The 22770-nt window shown below is 48.7% G+C and overlaps 1 protein-coding gene across 1 annotated transcript; it reads left to right on the plus strand.

Annotated features, from left to right (window-relative positions):
* Window positions 1–12959: 12959 nt before the first annotated feature.
* On the plus strand, window positions 12960–18936 carry LOC148532331 (hemoglobin heart muscle subunit alpha-type-like). Its single transcript, XM_088467971.1, has 3 exons — window positions 12960–13051; window positions 15900–16104; window positions 18637–18936. Exons 1-3 carry the CDS (start codon window positions 12987–12989, stop codon window positions 18745–18747), a joined length of 381 nt encoding a protein of 126 aa, XP_088324097.1. The 5' UTR covers window positions 12960–12986; the 3' UTR covers window positions 18748–18936.
* The last annotated feature ends 3834 nt before the right edge of the window (window positions 18937–22770 follow it).

The raw sequence follows: 22770 nt of genomic DNA on the forward strand, positions 1-22770 counted from the left end.
AAAATATATATTTTTTTGGTTTGGACTGGAGTGTACTTTGGGGGTTACAGCACCCTTTAACGGTCAAGCCAGCCGGCCCTTTACTTATGACACAGGCGCACGCTTGGCACTACTTTGTTGATGCACGTGCGGCTACTGCGCACACAATTCACAAACACAGAAAATATATATTTTTTTGGTTTGGACTGGAGTGTACTTTGGGGGTTACAGCACCCTTTAACGGTCAAGCCAGCCGGCCCTTTACTTATGACACAAGCGCACGCTTGGCACTACTTTGTTGATGCACGTGCGGCTACTGCGCACACAATTCACAAACACAGAAAATATATATTTTTTTGGTTTGGACTGGAGTGTACTTTGGGGGTTACAGCACCCTTAACGGTCAAGCCAGCCGGCCCTTTACTTATGACACAGGCGCACGCTTGGCACTACTTTGTTGATGCACGTGCGGCTACTGCGCACACAATTCACAAACACAGAAAATATATATTTTTTTGGTTTGGACTGGAGTGTACTTTGGGGGTTACAGCACCCTTTAACGGTCAAGCCAGCCGGCCCTTTACTTATGACACAGGCGCACGCTTGGCACTTCTTTGTTGATGCACGTGCGGCTACTGCGCACACAATTCACAAAGACAGAAAATATATATTTTTTTGGTTTGGACTGGAGTGTACTTTGGGGGTTACAGCACCCTTTAACAGTCAAGCCAGCCGGCCCTTTACTTATGACACAGGCGCACGCTTGGCACTACTTTGTTGATGCACGTGCGGCTACTGCGCACACAATTCACAAACACAGAAAATAATTTTTTTTTTGGTTTGGACTGGAGTGTACTTTGGGGGTTACAGCACCCTTTAACGGTCAAGCCAGCCGGCCCTTTACTTATGACACAGGCGCACGCTTGGCACTACTTTGTTTATGCATGTGCGGCTACTGCGCACACAATTCACAAACACAGAAAATATATATTTTTTTGGTTTGGACTGGAGTGTACTTTGGGGGTTACAGCACCCTTTAACGGTCAAGCTAGCCGGCCCTTTACTTATGACACAGGCGCACGCTTGGCACTACTTTGTTGATGCACGTGCGGCTACTGCGCACACAATTCACAAACACAGAAAATAATTTTTTTCTTGGTTTGGACTGGAGTGTACTTTGGGGGTTACAGCACCCTTTAACGGTCAAGCCAGCCGGCCCTTTACTTATGACACAGGCGCACGCTTGGCACTACTTTGTTGATGCACGTGCGGCTACTGCGCACACAATTCACAAACACAGAAATTAATTTTTTTTTTAGCACTTGGGGGTAGCACCCCTGATGGACAGAGCACCCCCTGGACAACACTACAGCACCCCTTTAGGACTGGGACACTGCACAGGACTTTGGAGTGGACACAACCCCTATGGAGAACTGACTGCACAACACAGTCCAGCTAGCCCCTATGGACTTTGAAGTAGTGGACACAGCCCCTATTAACAACAGCAGCACAGCACAACCCAGCCAGCCCCTATGGACTTTGAAGTAGTGGACAACAGCAGCACTACACTACACTACACTACTCTGCACTACACTACACTACACTACACTACACAGCCCAGCCCAGCCAGCCCTAACTCCCACCCTCCCTCTTCACTGTCCACAGCCGAGTGAGAAAATGGCGCCGACACGGGTACCTTATATAGGTTCCAAAACCCGCGAGACTCGGAAGGCGGGATGATGACGTTTTGCCTCGATTTCAGATCCGAGTCAGGCGGGAAAAGTCGAGCCTGACTCGGATCGGACTCGGATCGCGGGGGCTCGGGGGGGTTCGGATTTCAGAAATCCGAACCCACTCACCCCTAATATAAATGTGTATATATTATATACATATATTTATTTATTATTATGGCATCAACACAGTGTACTATAGTCAGGAAGGGATGCCGGGCAGCAATTGGAATCACACATGGTATCATGGGATATGAGGTGAGCTATTTTCTTTTTAGTTTTGGCATACAGTACCCCTGACGACAGGAGTATTATATTTTGTCCACATTCAGCTTGTCAACTGCATAAAGTCGATATGTTCTGAATGAAGACATTCAGGATGTCAACAATTTAATGCATTACATTATGTAGATGGATACCTGTTATATGTGCTGCAGATTTCTTTATACTTTTTTTCCTTTTAGACCTAGTTGATTTGTATATTTTCTATGTGATAAGGGGGTAGATGTAAGAAGGCCAGAACCGGTATCAGCGCACGTTATGTTCGCTGATACCACTTCTCCCCGATGTATGATCGGGGGTCTGGGAGGTAAATGACGCCCGTGTCATTATCGGTAGACATGAGCGGTTCGGATTCTGTGGAATCTGAACCGCTCCGAACATTGGGGATCCGAGTCCACCCGAACCCTGTTCGGGTGTTCACCGCCTGACTCGGATCCCCGTTCGGGGCCGAACGGCGGCCGCCTGATGTCGGATTCTCACTACACAGGCACAGACACGCAGCCGCCAGCGGCAGCTGTGTGTTTGTTACAGCAGCCAATGAGAGTCACACAGACTCTCATTGGCTGCTGCACGGAGGGAGCCGGCTGGAGCTCACACCTGAGCTCCGTCTTCCAGCTCCCTTCTCAGCGTGTGACAGAGCGGACGGCGCGGGAGCGGGGATACAGGTAAGTTTTTATTTTTTTATTTGTGCAAGGGCCGGGGGTGCTACTGGGGGGGGGGGTCTGCTACTGGGGGTGCGGGGGGGCCATACTACTGGGGGGGTCTGCACTACTGGGGGGGGTCTGCTACTGGGGGGGCTATACTACTGGGGGGGCCATACTACAGAGGGGCCTGCTACTGGGGGGGGCTATACTACTGGGGGGGGTCTGCTACTGTGGGGGGGTCTGCTACTGGGGGGGCTTACTACTACTGGGGGGGGGGGCCTGCTACTGGGGCAGCCTACTACAGGGGGGGGGCCATATTACAGGGGGGGCCCATACTACAGGGGGGGCTACTACTGGGGCAGCCTACTACGGGGGGGGCCTGCTACTGGGGCAGCCTACTACTGGGGGGGCCATACTACTGGGGGGGCATACTACTGGGTGGCATGCTAATGGGGGGCATACTACTGGGGGGGCCTGCTAATTGGGGGCATACTACTGGGTGGCATGCTAATGGGGGGCATACTACTGGGGGGGGCCTGCTAATGGGGGGCATACTACTGGGGGGCATTCTACTGGGGGCACTGCATAGTGGACCCTACTACTAAGGGGACTGCATAGGGGGCACCACTGCTGGGGGACATTGTGTAAGGGACACCGCTACTGTGGGCATTGTGTAAAAGGGTCACTACTGTGGGCATTGTGTAAAAGGGGCACTACTGTGTGTCGTAACATAAATAAGAGACACTACTTTATGGTGTAATGTGAATCAGGCCCTATGTGCGGTGTAATGCGAATAAGATTGTGCACTGTGACTCCTAGGGCCGTAGCCCACTTTGTAAACAAGTACTGTGACTCTGCTGGCCGTACCCCACTGGGTGGGTGCACTACTTTTCATTTCTGCCACTGCTGTGTGGCAATGTGTCATAGATGTGCTTTATACTGTGGTGTCTGTGTCGTTGTGCCGCTGCTTTGTCGCTTAGTAACCAGTCAGCTCACTGCAACCTTTGGCCAATAATGTTGAAAACAATATTATAAGCTGTGATATGGTCTAAATTGACTGGAAATTAATGTTATTGAGGTTAATAATACTCTAGGAAGAAAAAAAAGACCAATTTATGTGATTTTAGCTTTTTTTGTCAATTTTTGTAAAAAAATCCAAATCCAAATCCAAATCCAAAGCCAGTCACCGCAGTTTGGCAAATCCAAATCCAAAGCCGGACGACGAATTAGAACCAAATCCAAATCCGGCAAAAATGGTCCGGCTAACATCCCTAATTATCGGCGCTGCTATCTAAAAGATAGCAGCGCCGATAGCCTGGGCCATGTATGAACGGTCAGATCGCCTGACCATTCCGCCTGCTGCAGCTGTCGCTATCGACAGCTACAGCCTGACGCTGCCCTATACCCACAGCAGGGGCAGCGATGTCCCTGTTGCGGCGGCTGCCAGCTCCAAGCTGCACGCGGGAATCTCGCGATACTTGCGAGATCCCGCGCATGCTCAGTGTAGCCAGCCGGGAATGAGACACAGCGCATCAGTACTAGGCTGATGCGATGTGGTCTGTAGCGGGTAGCGCCATAGGAGGGAGTTAACGCTCCCCCTCTCCGGCCGATGAGATGTTCTTACATCTCATCGGTAGTGCTTCCTACGAAGAGGCGGAGCAGGAAGCATTATAGCGGCCCGTTATACCTCAAGGACTCTAATGTAGTTGTTACATTCTTTATATTATATAAGTGTCAGGTTTATTGGCTCATTATGATTATATCATGCTCACAGGATCATTAATGTTTGTATATGTGCGATTACCTTCTTTCGTGTACTTGGGACTATTTCTTTTTATGTATACACTTTGGGCCTGACTCAGAGATGGACGCTCTGAAAGAGCGCTCGCTCTGAATCAGGGTGTTTTTTTTTTTTTTTTGGAGCGGCCTCCTTACCACCCACAGCTATAGCGAGCGGCCAGGTTGATGGTCACGATGGTCAAGACCATCGCGACCATCGGGCTTGCGACGAGACCCTTATGGTAGGGTTTCATGGCCGCAAGCCCCAGAGAGTTTCTGGCTCTAATAGAGCCGGAAGCTCTCCCACTGACATCACTGGTGATGTCAGTGGGGCCGCCCACAAACGGCAGGCGTTTGCTTGGGAACGCCACCGTTTGTGAAGCCACCCCCCGGCCACGCCTACCAAACGGGGGCGAGCTGTCAATCACCATTGACAGCTCACCCTCTTTGGTGCGAGACCTGGAGCGAAGGCGCACCTGTCGCTAGCTGGGTCTCGCACATGCGCACGACGGAGCCGGCTCCGTCGTGCGCATGCCCAGTAGGCAAACATCGACTCGGTTTCGAGCGCTCAGCGCTTGCGACCGGGTCTGAATCAGGCCCTCTGTTTCTATAACTATGCAAACCCCGGTCAGGATGCTCCGACGTGATGATGCACTTTTGCTTTTACCGGAAGTAGCCGCTGCCGATTGCAGCCTGCCAGGCCCATGCTGGAAACTCAACTTTGGATATTTAAGGTGTTTATGATGTACATTGGGCCTGATTCAGAGTTGTGCACAGTTCACACAGAGAGACGCAACGGGAAGCAATCGGGAAGCCGACTGCCTAAATACCGGCAGCCGGCTTCCCGACTGTCATATCCTGGCAAGGGTGAAATGCCGGGCGTCTAGATGTAGACGCCCGCATTTCCCCGACACCGGGAAACCGGCGCCTGGCCTCCCAATCGTAGTGATGCCGGGCGCTGCGAGCGGACAGCTGCGGGGGGGGGGGGTTAGGTTTTGGGCTCCCGGGGGGGACTTAGGGTTAGGCACCCCCCCTGGGTGGGTTAGGGTTGTGGCTAGGGGGAGGGAGGGTTAGGGTTAGGCACCCCCGGGGGGGACTTAGGGTTAGGCACCCCCGGGGGGGACTTAGGGTTAGGCACCCCCCCGGGGGACTTAGGTTTAGGCAGCGGGGAAGGGGGTGGTTAGGGTTAGGCACTTAGAGGGGGGATTAGGGTTAGGCACTTGGGGGGGAAATTAGGATTAGGCATCCCTAAGAAGGGTTAGGGTTAGGGGGGTTAGGTTAGGTTAGTAGATACTCACCTATCCACGATCGGGATTTCCAGCGCTGTCGGGCTTCCGCTGCTCGGAACTCTGCTGATGTCGGCCAGGCGCTGCCGGGAATCGAACCGCCGGCATTTCATACCCATTCCTATCCAACTGCTGTGTGAAAATATGTAAAAGCTGCAGAAAAACACCCACTGCATTTTTTTGTGATCCGGTGCTGCCTCCGAAAATGCAGTATCGCACCATCTGCATGAATATCGTTCATCTGAGTAACCCTCAGGTTACTGAGGATGGCCGTGAATTTCACACTTACGGGGCATGTGAAACTGCGCCCAAGGATGCAGTCACGAGTCTCGATACAGCCAGAATGGGGCTGAGACACCATCATTTTCTGTAACGCTGGCCATCAACCCCCCTTCCCCAAACAGCTGCAGCATGTCAATCATGCTGTGGCTTAGGGAGCACTGCAACCATCATCGCAGACAGAGATCTGCACATGCGCAGTACTGGTTCTGTGCATGCGCAGATTGACAGACAATCAGAAATGTAAGTAAACCTTTGGGTTTGCGTACAACTTTCAATCAGGCCCATTGCATACTTGCCAACTCTCCCTCATTGTCAGGGAGACTCCCTGAAATAGCAGCAATCTCCCTGTCTCCCTGAAGAGTCTACCAATCTCTCTCATTTCACCTTACCCCCATTATGACACTGTTATATAAAAGAAAAAACAGAGATATATACATTCGAATGGGATCTTTAGTATTATTTCCCTGCACTGGTTATAAGGCACAATGATCCCTATTGTTAAATGTATTTTCTGAGAAGTATCAGTGTGTTTTCATCAACAAGTAGATCTTACTAACTGCTTTGGGGCTCATTTACATGTGGATGTAAATCAATTTTATGACACACCTCTCAGATGTAGCAGTACACGCCCACTTTAACACTGCACTCAGAGGTGCTGCTTTCACAATCTCCCTGAAATGCTTTTTCAAAAGTAGGCAAGTATGGCCCATTGTTCCCTGAGGAAAGAATTAAATTCTGAAACATTGGAACACAAGTGTTGAGTGCTGACTCATCTGTTTAAAAGTTCCCTGAGTGTTGATGCCGATGGCACCTGGGCAAGAATATTTATTTGGAGGAGTGCAACACCCCCACAACATTGGTCATGCCCACCACATTACTAGTCAGACCCCTGTGGTGTTGGTCACAACCCCTGCGTTGGCACACAATAGGCCCTTCATAAGTTTCAGCTCCAGGCCCACGTGGACCTTAATCTGGCACTGCCTACTGGGGTTGAAATCCAGAGCACAGGACACCCCCAAGCAGGCCCAGCTGAGCCACCCCAGGGCATCACTCTAATGAGAGAAGGTGAAGTGTAAGAAAGTGTAAGATAGATAAGAGCAACTACTGCTGCATATATAAGAATGTAAAAAGTACATATATATTAAACAAACAATAAAGGTGCTAAAAGTGCAAAAAGGAAAATGTGTTTATAATGTGATGCCCTGAAGCAGCCCAACCAGAGCAATCCAGGGGACCCATGCCCCAAAAATCAACCCATAGCTGCACTGCAGTATAAATTTTTTTAGGACTTACCCAGGGTTGTGCCTTGTACTAAGGTGCAGTCAAAATGCCAGAATCCCTGCTTAAAACCAATGGGGGAGGGGTGCTAATCTAGGCTGAAAGAATCTCAAACCTTCATGTGTGCATGGGAGCACACTACACAGAGTATATAGAAAGGGGGGCCCTAGACTGCACACCCTGAATATATATATAATGGGGAGGTGCTACCTGTGGAGACTGTTGTTGCAAACATAAGAAAAGAAAGTACAAGTGCACAACTCCAACATTACTAATTATATATAATACATTATGTAATAGAATTTTGCAATACATAGAGGTTTTAGCATAATCATGGCATGGTTATGGGCCTACCCACTGTGCCCAGGTAACTTCTGAGGGTAGGTACCTAACCTACTGGGGTTGAAATCCAGAGCACAGGACACCCCCAAACAGGCCCAGCTGAGCCACCCCAGGGCATCACTCATATGTAGCATATGTAAAGGTGTAATAAGTAGGGGTAAGGACGTTAACCACCTAGGAACATCGTCCATTATACGTCACCTGCAGTGTGTTCATAAAAAGTTACTGTCAAGTTCAGAAACTGTGGCTAAGACCGTAAGCAGTCCAGGGACACCTAAATCCCTTTGTCCAGTTGTATCCAAGCGTCTGCAAACCACACCGTCAACTCCCTCCTCATCAATTTCCTCCTTAGTCAGGATCGGAAGTAGTCCTGCAGGCCATGTAACTGGCATGACTGACTCTCCTATCCGGGATTCCTCCGGAGGATCCCGCATTGCTACGCCTACTGCTGCCGCTGCTGCTGGGAGTCGTTCATCATCCCAGAGAGGAAGTTGGAACACCACTACTTTTACTAAACAACTGACCCTCCAACAGTCCTTAGCGAGGAGGATGAAGTACGACAGCAGTCATCCTGTTGCAAAGCGGATAACTGAGGCCTTGACAGCTATGTTGGTGTTAGACGTGCATCCGGTATCCGCCATTAGTGCAGTGGGATTTAGACAATTGATGGATGTAGTGTTCCCCAGGTACCAAATCCCGTCTAGATTCCACTTCACTAGGCAGGCGATACCGAGAATGTACAGAGACGTCAGAAAAAGTGTCCTCATTGTCCTAAAAAATGCGGTTGTACCCAATGTCCACTTAACCACGGACATGTGGACAAGTGGAACAGAGCAGACTAAGGACTATATGACTGTGACAGCCCACTGGGTAGATGTATCGCCTTACGCAGCAACAACAGCAGCGTCACCAGTAGCAGCAGCTCAGAAACGCCAGCTCGTTCCAAGGCAGGCTACGCTGTGTAGCACCGGTTTCAGTAAGAGGCACACCGCCGACAACCTCTTAGAAAAACTGAGGGAAATCAATGCCCAATGGCTTATCCCACTTAAACTCTCCTGGGGATTTGTGATATCTGACAACGCCACCAATATTGTGCGGGCATTACATCTGGGCAAATTCCAGCACGTCCCATGTTTTGCTCACACAATAAATTTGGTGGTGCAGAATTTTTTTAAAAAAAGATAGGGGCATGCAGGAGATGCTTTTGGTGGGCGGAAAAATTTTGGGCCACTTTCGCCATTCATGACTGCGTGCCGAAGACTGGAGCGCCAGCAAACACTCTTGAACCTGCCCTGTCATCACCTGAAGCAATAGGTTGTAACGCTGTGGAACTCAACCCTCTATATGCTTCAGAGGATGGAGGAGCAGCAAAAGGCCATTCAAGCCTATACATCTACCTATGACATAGGCAAAGGAAGGGGTATGCACCTGGCTTAAGCACAGTGGAGAATGATTTCCATGTTGTGCAAGGTTCTCCAGCCCTTCCAACTTGCCACATGTGAAGTCAGTTCAGACACTGCCAGCTTGAGTCAGGTCATTCCCCTCATCAGGCTTTTGCAGAAGCAGCTGGAGAAATGAAGGAGGAGCTAAGATGGAGCGATTCCGCTTGTTATTGGGACTTCTGGATGAAGGCCTTCATTCGATTTTCCAGGATTCGAGGGTGGTCAATCTGTTGCAATCAGACCACTACATTTTGGCCACCGTGCTCGATCCTAGGTTTAAAGCCTACATGGTGTCTCTCTTTCCAGCGGACACAAGCCTGTAGAGGTGCAAAGATCTGCTGGTGAAAACACTGTCAGCTGAAGCAGAAGAAACAGCTCCTTCTTCACGCAACTGGGGCTGCCAGGAAATAACTGAGATATCCTAAACAACCCGCTGGCGGTGATGCAGGGCAAGCAGGACCAAGTTTGGACGTCTGGTCCAGACTGAAGGACCTGCCAACAATTTCTGACATGTCTAGTGTCACTGCATACATATGATGCTGTCCCCATTGAAAAAATGATGGAGGATTACATCGGTGACAGCATCCAAGTAGGCAGGAAAAAGAGGCAATTTGTAGGCCCCTGTACAATCTGGCTCTATTTTACCTAAGTTGCCCCCCCTCCAGTGTGTACTTCAAAATAGTTTTTAGTGCAGCCGGGAACCTTGTCAGTGAAAGGGGTAGGAGGTTGCTTCCACAAAATGTAGAGAAGATGACGTTCATCAAAATGAATTAGGATTCTTCCGGGAAGACCAGCCTCCAGAAAATACAGAGGGACCTGTGGTGGTGGATTCCAGTGGGGACAAATTAATACTCTGTGAGGATGAGGATATACACAGCACTGAAGAGGGTGAGGAATCGGTGAATGAGGATGAGGATGACATCTTGCCTCCGTAGAGCCAGTTTGTACAGGGACAGATTAATTGCCAGCTTGTTTTGTGGGGGCCCAAACGAACCAATCATTTCAGCCACAGTTGTGTGGCAGACCCTGATGCTGAAATGATTGGTATGTTAAAGTGTGCATGTCCTGTTTATACAACATAAAGGTGGGTGGGAGGGCCCAAGGACAATTCCATCTTGCACCTCTTTTTTTTCTTTGCATTATGTACTCTTTGGGGCCTAGTTTTTCAAACTGCCATCCTCTCTGCCACTGCAGTGCCACTCCTAGATGGGCCACGTTTTTGTGCTGCCCACTTGTGTCGCTTAGCATAGTCATCCAGCTACCTCGGTGCAACATTTTGGCCTAAAAACAATATTGTGAGGTGCGAGGTGTTCAGAATAGACTGGAAATTAGTGGAAATTAATATTATTGAGGTTAATAATAGCGTAGGAACACACAAAAAAAACAAATTCTGTGATTTTAGCTGTTTTTATGCTTTTTTCTAAAAAAATACAGATCCAAAACCAACACACAAAACCCAGAAGGATGGTTTTGAAAACCAATCCAGATTCAAAACACGAAGAAAGATCCAGATCCAAAACCAAAACACGAAAAGTGGCCGGTGCACACCCCTAGTATATACAGTAGACGTCCCGAATAGCCCTCCTGAAGCTATTTGGGGTACTTAAGTGCTTTCAATTGCCTCTATATAGCGTCTTTGAATGAGTGGTGAAGAATAGCATTAAGCAGTATTTTTTCGTGAAAATAAGTAGTCCTGTAAAATTTTGGGTACATGAAAATAGGTGCAAGCATGGTTTAAATTCACTAAAGTTAAGTTTTAAGTGATGTCAAAAACGCACCTTCAGCAAGCACCTGCAATCAAAAAAACACCTCCCCCATACTTGCAGACCCCCCAAAAGTCTATTTTGCTACTTTTTATGTGTGTACCCCCACTTTTTCGCCCCCATTTTCAAAGTAATTTTTTGGGGAGTTCCTCTTTTTTTTTAGGGTTTTTTTGTACACAGTTATCCTTTGGGGGGCTGTCCCATAGGTGGAGAATGGTTTGCGCATCTTTGCACCCCAAAACCGCAATTCTGCAACTTTTTCCGCCTGCTATTCATAGGCGAAACTTTTTCGCCTATTACATTGCGTATGCGAAAAATCTTTGCAATTGAATACGGCAAAAAGTTTCCACCTGCCGAAATGACATCATCCATGATACTTTTAGCAGATTACGGCTTTTTTACACTAATTGAATACGGCCCATAGTCCTAGATCAAAATGCCAGATCGCACCTGGGATTTTGAACGCAGGTCCAACCCAGATGCGACAAGGCTGAGACCCCTTACAGACAGGCAGCTTATTTCTAGGTCAGCCGTGTCAGTGCACTGCCAGTGCTTGGAGACACTGGCGTTTCTATAATGGGTGCAGGGTGTGCAGTGCACACAGGCCACCGGGTCTAGGGGTGCCCGCACAACCTGCTCCCATATTACTTAAAACTTACATCTCTGAGGTCCCGCGCCGGGTGTCAGCGCTGTACAAAAAGCCAGAATAATGGCATTTTTCCGGCGTTTTGCGCATGTGCAGTAGATTTCGGGCACGCTCTAGTGCCCAGAGTCTACTAATGCTCCGATGACTAGCAAGCCGCGTTAATCGGCTTCCGGGACAGGGGAATGCACATGGGCCCCCACCTCTCTAAAGACGCCCCTGTTTGGAGATGAGATCATCTCTTTTTATGCTGTAAATGGGTCCCGGGTGAGATGAGCCAGGTTACCCCTTTACACTGCATCGTGACCTGGGTAGATCCTGGGTTCAACCCTTCTAACTACCCAGGTTGAAATGCCAGGATGTAGGGTTTTTTAACGACTCTTTCAGACTAAACAAAATCCTGAGTTTACATGCAATAATACGGGATGTTGCTGCTAGTCTGAAAGGGGTATAAGTAGGCTTACCATACAATGACAACATTAGGCACCACCATCTGGTCATGGTAGTGTCTAGATGCCCTTCACAGAGAGGACCCTGACGTCATCAGCTACTGTCTAACGTCATTCTCTACCATCCACGAGGACATAGGGGGGGAATATAGCCCGAAACGTGGCGAGCCGCGAGGGGAAAAGTTCCTTCTTTAAGTGGACGTTACGGGCATGGAACCGCACTTCCGTCCACACTGCACGTCACTTCGAGGTCCTTAGCATGAAGGGGAAATAAGCTCTACCATCTGGTCATGCTTTCAGGATTTCTGCATGTGGAAACAGGTGGGATAATTACTGACCCTGTATAATGATCAACTCCCTGTTCATCATTAAAGCAATCCTGAAAACATGAACTGTTGATGGCACTTGAGGATTGCAGTTGTGATCAGGGCCTGTGCTAGGTGTCTCGGCACCCAGTGCCGTCCCGTGCTCCCCCCGCCCCTTTCCTCACTGCGCCCTCCCCCAGAGCATAAAATAATAAGCGAAGCAGGTGGGTGGAGGGCGGGATCTTCTGCAGCTGGACCCCAGCGCCCCTGTGCGGTCGCACGCATGGAGAGTGCCTGGAGCCGGCCCTGGTTGTGATCCCCTGATCCACAGGTTCTCAAACTCAGGTCTCCTCACCAGAATCGCAAGTTAAATAATTAGCTCCACCTATGAATTTTTTAAAATGTGTTAGTAAGTAATGAGTACTCTGTGCACCTGCTGGGTGACCTGGAAATCGTGGACTGTGTGGGGTACTGAAGACCGAGTTTGAGAACCTGTGCCCTAATCTGTTCACTAATCTCAGGCTCAAGTCCTAGGATTGTCAGACAGGCCAGGTATTAGGGAGATCCTGCATGAGCACAGGTGTGTCAGTCACATGGTCCCCTAATGACCCATGTGTGACTATATAAAGGTGCTCCTAGAGCCCTGGTTATTAGTGCAGGCTGAGCTCTGTATTCTGAACTAAGGAAGAGAGGACACCAGGTAACAGGATGGGTCTGTCTGTCTGTCTGTCTGTCTGTCTGTCTGTCTGTCTGTCTGTCTGTCTGTCAGTGAGAAGGCTGCTATGGACTCTCTGTTTGAGAAGGTTGCCCCTAAATCTGAGGAGTTGGGGTGTGAGGTTATGGAGAGGTGAGACATAACTATAGGGTTCTATCTCTTGGATTTTAAGTAGTCTTTTTTTTTTTTTTTTTTTTCCAGCTGACATCTCATTTTTTGTTTATTTTTAATTATTCTAACCACTAATGGTGGTAGTAGCAGCATTGACTCTGGTGTTTTTACAACTGGGCACAATGGGGGGAGATGTTATGTGCGCTGATACTGCTTCTCCCTGATGTATGATCGGGGGTCTGGGCGGTAAATGCGCCCCTGTCATTATTGACGCTGCTATCTACAAGATAGCAGCGCCGAGCTTCAGTGCCATGTACGAACGGTCATACCGCATGACCGTTTGTCCGGCTGTAGCTGTCGATATTGACAGCTACAGCCTGGCGCTAGCCTATCCCCCACAGCAGGGACAGTGCTGTCCCTGCTGCGGTGGCTGCCGGCTCCACGCGGGGATCTCGTGATACTTGTGAGATCCCGCGCATGCTCAGTGGAGCTGGCCGGGACAGAGACACAGCGCATCAGCACTAGGCTGATGCGCTGCTGTCTCTAGTGAGTAGCGCTGGAGGGAGGAGTTAACGCTCCCCCTCTCCAGCCGATGAGATGTTTATACATCTCATCGGTAGTGCTTCCTGCTTCGCCTCGGTAAGGAGAAGTTATAGCGGCACGTTAAGTGCCGCTATAATACATCTACCCCAATATGTGAAATGTATTGTTGTATACTTGCAACATGATGGCTCCTACAAGTTTCACGCTTCTATAGCGATGATTCAAATGCCTAGTGCTAACCATACAATAACTAATAATGGGCTACTTTTGCACCTTTTTCTTTAAAGTAGTCACCTATAGGTAGGCATTCCATTCTCTTTAAACTGAAACATTAATTGCACAGGTTCTGTGGCTGATTAGAGCCAGGTGGAATGTGGCTTGAAGTCAGCCAACCACAGAAACTGTGTAAAGCTGGCCACACAACTAAAGATTTTCTGTCCAACCAGCCAACTAGTTGATTGGTTGGAATGAAAATCTGGTAAGGTATGAAAGCAAATGACAATCGGCAATTTGCTCCCAAACACTGGAAAATGGACAAAAACTGTTTGAACAAATTGTTTAGATCAGACATTTAACAAACTTGTCTGACCGACCATTTTCATCTGTTTTCTGGCCTTTAGGAGCAAATTGCTGATCATCAGTTACTCCCATACATTACCAGATCTTCATTCCAACCAATCAACTAGTTGGCTGGTTGGACAGATAATCTTTAGATGTGTAGCCATCTTACACTTGCTGGATAATATTGTGAGCCTAACTATAGTGGATCTGTCTGGGGGAAGTGATGCCATGTGCAAAGACTGACTGCTGGGAAGAGGGACTGATGGAAGATCCTGGGACACTTTGCCCCATAATTATTCACTATCCTGTCTGTAAAGGGGCTTTAGGAGGCAGCTGAAGATATTTTGTTCTTTCCAGGTGTTGGCAGCTCTCTCATTATTACAGTAATTGTTATTCAGCTGGGTTCATGTAACCATGAAATGATACTGTGTGTTCCATGTGTACAACCTATATTCCAAGCTCTGATGGCTGCTTTCTACATGGCTAATCTGTATATTCTATATATTGGTAAAATATTGTTTAGGACATAGCCATTTGATAGATGTATACTTGGTTATCTGGGCCTCTTGTACCATTTAGCTGTGATAGTGCTTGTATTTTACTCTAGTTCTAGTGACGTTGTCCCCCTGTATAATGGCTTATTCCCATCTTATAATGTACAGTCCCTATCAGAGGTGATATATCGCTGGGGACACTCTAGAATAGAATGACTAGTACAGCCAGAGCTGTCTCCCCCTCCCATTGCTGCTGCGAACGGAGCTCAGCTCTGACTATTGGCTACAGTAGAAGACAAGATGGCCGCGGGAGGGCATGCCCAGCCGCGGCCACTCCCATGGGCCTTTGCGGAGCAGAGCTGTGAGTGACCTCATGGCTCTGCTTCCAGATAAGCCGCCTGCCACTGCAGTGCCCAGCACCCAGCGCTTGGACCAGGTGTCAGTTCAGCAGCATTAGCTGCATCGAAAAGTAGGTAGGCACTGTGAGCAGAGGGGGACTGGGCACCTGTCGTGTGTATAGATAGGCAGCAGTCTGTGGACTTCAAGGAACTAACCACAGCACAAGGCTTACTGTTGGTAATATTATGCAATGTGTGTTCCCCATTTATCAACTATGGTAAACACCAGTGCATTTTTTTCGTTTTGTATCATTGTGATACAAACTAAAAATTTACTGGTATTGACCAATACTTGACCCTCCAGCGAGGTCCCATGAAGTCCTCCTCCTCTGGGCTGCTGGCTAACTCTGCCAGCGTCAGGGCTCTGGTGCTATGTGCATGTGCGATGTGCTGAAGCTGTAAAGGCACCACTGGGTCTCATTGCGGGCAATGGGGACCACATTACACGTGCCATCTAAAGGATGGCAAGAGCTATGACAAACAGCACTAATCTGATTACTGTGGTTTGTCAAAGGAATTATGCCTTTAGCGGTTGTTAAAACCAGGAAAGGGCTTATGATTCATTGATAAATGGGGGAGGGGGTTTGGATTGTTGGTGGGATTATCTGCTAGGGGGCAGCACTCAAAATTTTGCCTAGGGCGTCAAATTGGCTAAGGCTGGCTCTGAGTACAGCACCATGTGTGACAGTCCTATATAAAGTGTAATGGATCAGCTCTCATTTGGAGAACAGTATCATTACTCTATGTAAGAATAGGAGGTGTAGTGCCTCACACCTCAGTCTTAGGCTGTATCTTCCCATAAATCAGGGGCTGTAAGGATTTACGTTCTGGCTTTATGTAACCTCTACAATGTAACTACTGATCTTCTCTCAGACTCTTCCAGAACCACCCTGAGACCAAGTCCCATTTTGGTGACAATGACCTGAGTCCTGGCTCCAAGTATCTACACGCCCAGGGAGGGAAGATCACTAGTGCCTGTGTAGAAGCCCTGAAGAACCTGGGAGACCTTGCAGAGAACCTGTCCAGCCTCCGAGACATGCACACAAACAAGCTGAAACTGACTGTAGATGCAATCAAGGTGAGCATGTGACCTGGGCAGTATATTCTATAACGCACATCTGTTCCCTATGTTATAGTCAATATCTCCCAATATAAAGACCGCCATGAAACTAGTGGGCTTTGGCCTTTGATGCAGTGTATAAGACTTTTTTACCTTTGAGAAAATTGTAGGTTCAAGTGATGTAAGATGGCTGCTAGCACTTCCCTCAGGCAGCTGGTGGACATAGCAGCTACACCATAAGATGCCCCACACCAACAAGTGCTATGCCCAAGTGAAAATATTTTTTATTTTTTTTAACCTGACTGGAAAGTCCAAACTTCACACACTGTAACCATTTTACATCCACAAGGAGGCAGCAATGGTTCTGAAGTTACTCAGGGCTCTATTTACTACAATCCGCATTGGTAATGCAGATTGTAGTGTGATATTACCGAGTGAATTCGCATTGCGAATTCAGGCAATATCACAGGGATTTACTACAAATCTCTTGCAGGGACAGAGCTTGCGATAAAGCTCTGTCCCTGCTAATCCCCTTCGGAGCCTTATCACGGTATTTTTGCCCAAAATACCGTGATTAAGTGCCCGCGCATGTGCCGATCGCCGCTGCTACCCCCCGGCGCTAAGCCCCGTGATCGCAGACCCCCACGACCCCCCCCCCCCTTACACTTACCTGCATGCTCCGGGCCTCCAGTGATGTTCTCCATTCTTCCGGTCAGGTGGAATGGGGCCCGATCACCTGATGACTGGGCAGCAGTGCACTGTGGGAGACCAGCTGACCGGAGGGGAGTCATCACCGGAGGCCCAATCACCAGTCCCTGGAGTCGGGTAAGTAAATTTTTTTTTTTTTTTTTTTTTTTTTTTCTACAGTAATCAGCTTGCAGTCTGTTTAGACCAGACAGCTGATTACAGGGACCGACTCCCGGCTCTGCTATCCCCGTTAGAGCAGGGCAGGAGGCCGGTAACCGTGGGAGACCCTGGATAACGCCACCTCCAGGTGGCGTTATTATCACAGGGCTTTCCCCGATATTTTTTTCACATTTATTTTTAGTAACTATGGTCAGATCCCATTTCCCATTAGTTATGGGAAATGCGATCTGCTTTACTAAAAATAAGTGATACTTAGGGCTTGGAGTAGAATTTGATGAATTCTACTCCAATTGCCCTGTAATAACTATTGGTGATACTAAAATGTGAAAAGGGTGTGAAAACACCCTTTTTCACATTATTTTAGTAAAAATAATGTTGATAAATAGAGCCCTCAGTGAGCTAATGTGACTAGGCTGGTATGTTACAGCAGAGCCGTAACTAGACTCTTTGGTGCCCTGTGCCAGAAAGCACATTGCCCCCCCACACCTATTTTTCAAATGGGGGCATAAGACACACACCCAGAAAAGGGCCATGGCCTCATGGGGAAGGGCCAGGGAAGAGATGGGGGGGGGGGGGGGGGGGAGGTCAGGAGATCCAGGTGATAAGAGGAAGCTAGAAGTGAGAATTATAATGAACAGAAAATTGATGGGCCAGAACAGTGCCCCCTGCCCTGGCACAGGTTGCACCACCCTAGTTACGGCCCTGTGCTACAGTATATGGTAAACTATAGATGTGAATCAGCAATTAAAGCTTTAGGGGCCCATTTATCAATGATCACTTTTGCAATGAGATCAGGGCATGCCAGTAACTCCCCTGTTTGCATTGCAAATGCAATCATAGTGGCCGGATGCATCACCGAAAGGAACCAATCTCTGCGATGTCTCTGGAGAGTTGCCAGCCAGTGCAGGGGGTGGTGCCCATGTGCAGTCCCATGGACTGCACATCCGCTATAGCCTGGGGGGCTTCCGGTGGATTCCTCCGCCAGCTAATTATGCGCGGTGTAGCCCATAGGCTACAGCAGCTAACATCTTTAGGTGACATTAGCTGCGGAGGCTAATATCTGGAATGCATTGCATACTGGATTTGGTAAATTTGACCTAGAAACCCACGGGTAAGGTGGCTACCAGTGGTAATGGAGGGATAACAGCAGGTATCAGATACTTAATATTTTAGGTAACACCCCCCTCCCAAAAACTGGCGTGTTTGGGAATAATACTTCAAATACACTTTGATAAATGGGCCCCTTAGCGTCTTGTGCCTGGTGACCTCCTAAAGAGCAGTCTGCATCCGAGTGGATACCTGAAATGTTTTGTAATCTACAGTATTACTTGGTGCGTGGTTACATTTAGTCTTTAGGGTATTTTTTTTTTTTCCTTGTGTTGGAGGGGGAGCCCAGGCTTGGTCACAATACTTATAGCTAACACATAGGTTTGTCCTAATCAATTCCATATTTATTTTGAGAAACCTGGTAAAGTAAAATCCTGCTGGGATTGGCTGTAGGTGACAGCCAAATCTACTGTATACCTGATTGCTGAATGTACCTGGATCATTCCACTCCCCCTTATACTGTACATGCATTGCTTTAAAGTATTTAAAACCCTGATGGCTGACATCCTACACAATGGATAGTGTTATGTTCATGGATGGCTTTATACTAAATGGAGCTAATGCTCTTCTCCCCAGCTGATGTGTGACTGCCTCCTAGAGGTCATTGTCAAACACTTCCCTGATACAGACCGGGTGGCCTGTGACAAGTTCCTCAGTGCAGTTGCTGCTAACCTGATCTCCAGCTAGAGGGAAGAGGAGGAATGGTCTGCTGTATCCAGAGTGTGAGGTCTTCAATAACATGGCTCCTGTCACCTTGGTGTCTAACCACATGCATGATGCTTGAAGACTAACACTGTTAAGCATTACTTGATCTTGTGCTGTACTGAAATGGGTAAATGTGTCCTGTTATTAAATAAAACAATTTCCTAAACTCTTCCTTGTATAGCTGTGCCTAAAGCAACACCCTGATGCAGCTAATTTATTTTGGGTAAAGTGTCCAGATCACATGGATTTTTAATGGAGAACAAGTGTAGACAGATACCTGCATATGCTGATGTGCTTATCATTCTGAATCCACTGTTAGCTTAACAGCATTGAGCTCTCCACTGGCCTTGATTAGTAGTTTGTACAGCTGTATCCTTATACACCCAGCATCCATAAGCTATGCAGTGTGAGACACCTGGCACAACTGAGTCTTTCCAAGGGGATCCGGTCAATATCCCAGCAAAGGGAATGCCGGAGCTTAGAATACTGGTGCCAGAATCCCAGCGCCTGTCAGAATCTCTGCACCAACATCCCAACTGCCGGCATTCTGAATGTAAGTGGGGTTCAGGGGAGGGTTAGCACTGGGGGGAGGGTTTAGTTTAGGGCAGGCTTGCCTACCCTCCCGATTTGGCCGGGAGCTTCCCGATTTTCGGGTGCTGCTCCCGGCCCCCCGGGAAGGCAGGCAAGCCTCCCGCAAGCCGCCATCCCTCCCTACCCCCCTGCAGAGTTACTAGGGAGGCCCGGTGACGCGATTTGCGCTGAATCGCGTCATCATGGCCCCGCCCCCCGCTTTACAATGCCGTTTACTCCGGCATTGTGATGAGGGGGCGGAGCCGTGATGATGCGATCTCGCGGCCACACCCCCGGCCCGCACTGGCCATGCCCCCGCAACAGCCTTATAGTGCAGCCACGCCCCCCGCTGTAAGCTGACATTCAGCCCCCTCCCGGAAGGATGGAGCTGAATGTCTGCAAGTATGGTTTAGGGTAGGGGTGTGCACCGGCCACTTTTCGTGTTTTGGTTTTGGATCTGGATCTTTCTTCGTGTTTTGGATCTGGATTGGTTTTGCCAAAACCACCCTTCCGTGTTTTGGGTTCTGGGTTTTGTGTTTTGGATCTGTATTTTTTTGAAAAAAAGCATAAAAACAGCTAAAATCACAGAATTTGTAGGTTTTTCTGCTCCTACGCTATTATTAACCTCAATAACCTTAATTTCCACTCATTTCCAGTCTATTCTGAACACCTCACACCTCACAATAGTGTTTTTATGTCCAAAAGGTTGCACCGAGGTAGCTGGATGACTATGCTAAGCGACACGAGTGGGCGGCACAAACACGTGACCCATCTAGGAGTGACACTGCAGTGGCAGACAGGATGGCAGTTAGAAAAACTAGGCCCCAAACTGTACATAATGCAAAGAAAAAAAGAGGTGCAAGATGGAATTGTCCTTGGGCCCTCCCACCCACCCTTATGTTGTATAAACAGGACATGCACACTTTAACAAATCAATCATTTCAGCGCCAGGGTCTGCCACACAACTGTGGCTGAAATGATTGGTTCGTTTGGGCCCCCACAAAACAAGCTGGCAATTAATGTGTCCCTGCACAAACTGGCTCTACGGAGGCAAGATGTCATCCTCATCCTCCTCATCCACCGATTCCTCACCCTCTTCAGTGTGTACATCCTCATCCTCACAAAGTATTAACTCGTCCCCACTTGAATCCACCACCACAGGTCCCTCTGTACGTTCTGGAGGCTGGTCTCCCTGGAAGAGCTGATAATTCATTTTGATGAACATCATCTTCTCCACATTCTGTGGAAGCAACCTCCTACGCCTTTCGCTGACAAGGTTCCCGGCTGCACTAAACACTCTTTCGGAGTACACACTGGAGGGGGGGCAACTCAGGTAAAATAGAGCCAGTTTGTACAGGGGCCTCCAAATTGCCTCTTTTTCCTGCCAGTACAGGTATGGACTGTCTGACATGCCTACTTGGATGCTGTCACCGATGTAATCCTCCACCATTCTGTCAATGGTGACAGTATCATATGCAGTGACAGTAGACATGTCAGAAATTGTTGCCAGGTCCTTCAGTCCGGACCAGATGTCCAAACTTGGTCCTGCCTGCCCTGCATCACCGCCAGCGGGTTGCTTAGGATACCTAAGTTTTTTCCTGGCAGCCCCAGTTGCGGGAGAAAATGAAGAAGGAGCCGTTGACGTGTCACGTTCCGCTTCAGCTGACAGTGTGTTCACCAGCAGGTCTTTGCACCTCTGCAGGCTTGTGTCGGCCGGAAAGAGAGACACCACATAGGCTTTAAACCTAGGATCGAGCACGGTGGCCAAAATGTAGTGGTCTGATTTCAACAGATTGACCACCCTGGAATCCTGGCAAAGCGAATGAAGGGCTTCATCCACAAGTCCCACATGCCGAGCGGAATCGCTCCGTCTTAGCTCCTCCTTCACTTTCTCCAGCTGCTTCTGCAAAAGCCTGATGAGGGGAATGACCTGACTCAAGCTGGCAGTGTCTGAACTGACTTCACGTGTGGCAAGTTCGAAGGGCTGAAGAACCTTGCACAACACGGAAATCATTCTCCACTGCGCTTGAGTCAGGTGCATACCCCCTCCTTTGCCTATGTCATAGGTGGATGTATAGGCTTGTATGGCCTTTTGCTGCTCCTCCATCCTCTGAAGCATATAGAGGGTTGAGTTCCACCGCGTCACAACCTCTTGCTTCAGGTGATGGCGGGGCAGGTTCAAGAGTGTTTGCTGGCGCTCCAGTCTTCGGCACGCAGTCGCTGAATGGCGAAAGTGGCCAGAAATTTTTCGGGCCACCCAAAGCGTCTCCTGCACGCCCCTGTCGCTTTTCAGAAAATTCTGCACCACCAAGTTTATTGTGTGAGCAAAACATGGGACGTGCTGGAATTTGCCCAGATGTAATGCCCGCACAATATTGGTGGCGTTGTCAGATATCACAAATCCCCAGGAGAGTAAGTGGGGTAAGCCACTGGGCGATGATTTCCCTCAGTTTCTCTAAGAGGTTGTCGGCGGTGTGCCTCTTACTGAAACCGGTGATACACAGCGTAGCCTGCCTTGTAACGAGCTGGCGTTTCTGAGATGCTGCTACTGGTGACGCTGCTGCTGTTGCTGCGTAAGGTGATACATCTACCCAGTGGGCTGTCACAGTCATATAGTCCTTAGTCTGCCCTGTTCCACTTGTCCACATGTCCGTGGTTAAGTGGACATTGTGTACAACGGCATTTTTCAGGACACTGAGGACACTTTTTCTGACGTTTCTGTACAGTCTCGGTATCGCCTGCCTAGTGAAGTGGAATCTAGACGGGATTTGGAACCGGGGACACACTACCTCCATCAATTGTCTAAATCCCACTGCACTAATGGCGGATACCGGACGCACGTCTAACACCAACATAGCAGTCAAGGCCTCAGTTATACGTTTTGCTTCAGGATGACTGCTGTCGTACTTCATCCTCCTCGCTAAGGACTGTTGGAGGGTCAATTGTTTAGTAAAAGTAGTGGTGTTCCTACTTCCTCTCTGGGATGATGAACGACTCCCAGCAGCAGCAGCAACAGCAGCAGCGGCAGCAGTAGGCGTAGCAATGCAGGATCCTCCGGAGGAATCCCGGATAGGAGAGTCAGTCATGCCAGTGATATGGCCTGCAGGACTACTTCCGATCCTGACTAAGGAGGAAATTGACGAGGAGGGAGTTGACGGTGTGGTTTGCAGGCGCTTGGATACAACAGGACAACGGGATTTAGGTGTCCCTGGACTGCTTACGGTCTGAGCCAAAGTTTCTGAACTTGACAGTAACTTTTTATGAACGCGCTGCAGGTGCCGTATAAGGGAGGATGTTCCTAGGTGGTTGACGTCCCTACCCCTACTTATTTCACCTTTACATATGGTACATATGGCAAGACAGTTGTTGTCCGGATTTGGATAGAAATATTGCCAGACCAAAGAGGTGGAATGTTTGGTCTTCTGCCCAGGCATG

Source organism: Taudactylus pleione, unplaced genomic scaffold (genome assembly GCF_031769625.1).
Source record: "Taudactylus pleione unplaced genomic scaffold, aTauple2 ptg000079l, whole genome shotgun sequence".
NCBI lineage: Eukaryota > Metazoa > Chordata > Amphibia > Anura > Myobatrachidae > Taudactylus > Taudactylus pleione.

What these genes read in the sequence shown, in the direction of transcription:
- LOC148532331 (XM_088467971.1), top strand. Translation starts at nt 12,987, where the DNA reads ATGGACTCTCTGTTTGAGAAGGTTGCCCCTAAATCTGAGGAGTTGGGG. An exon ending in GGGTGTGAGGTTATGGAGAG is followed by an intron (nt 13,052 to 15,899) that starts GTGAGACATAAC and finishes ATCTTCTCTCAG; the next exon opens with ACTCTTCCAGAACCACCCTG. An exon ending in TGACTGTAGATGCAATCAAG is followed by an intron (nt 16,105 to 18,636) that starts GTGAGCATGTGA and finishes TCTTCTCCCCAG; the next exon opens with CTGATGTGTGACTGCCTCCT.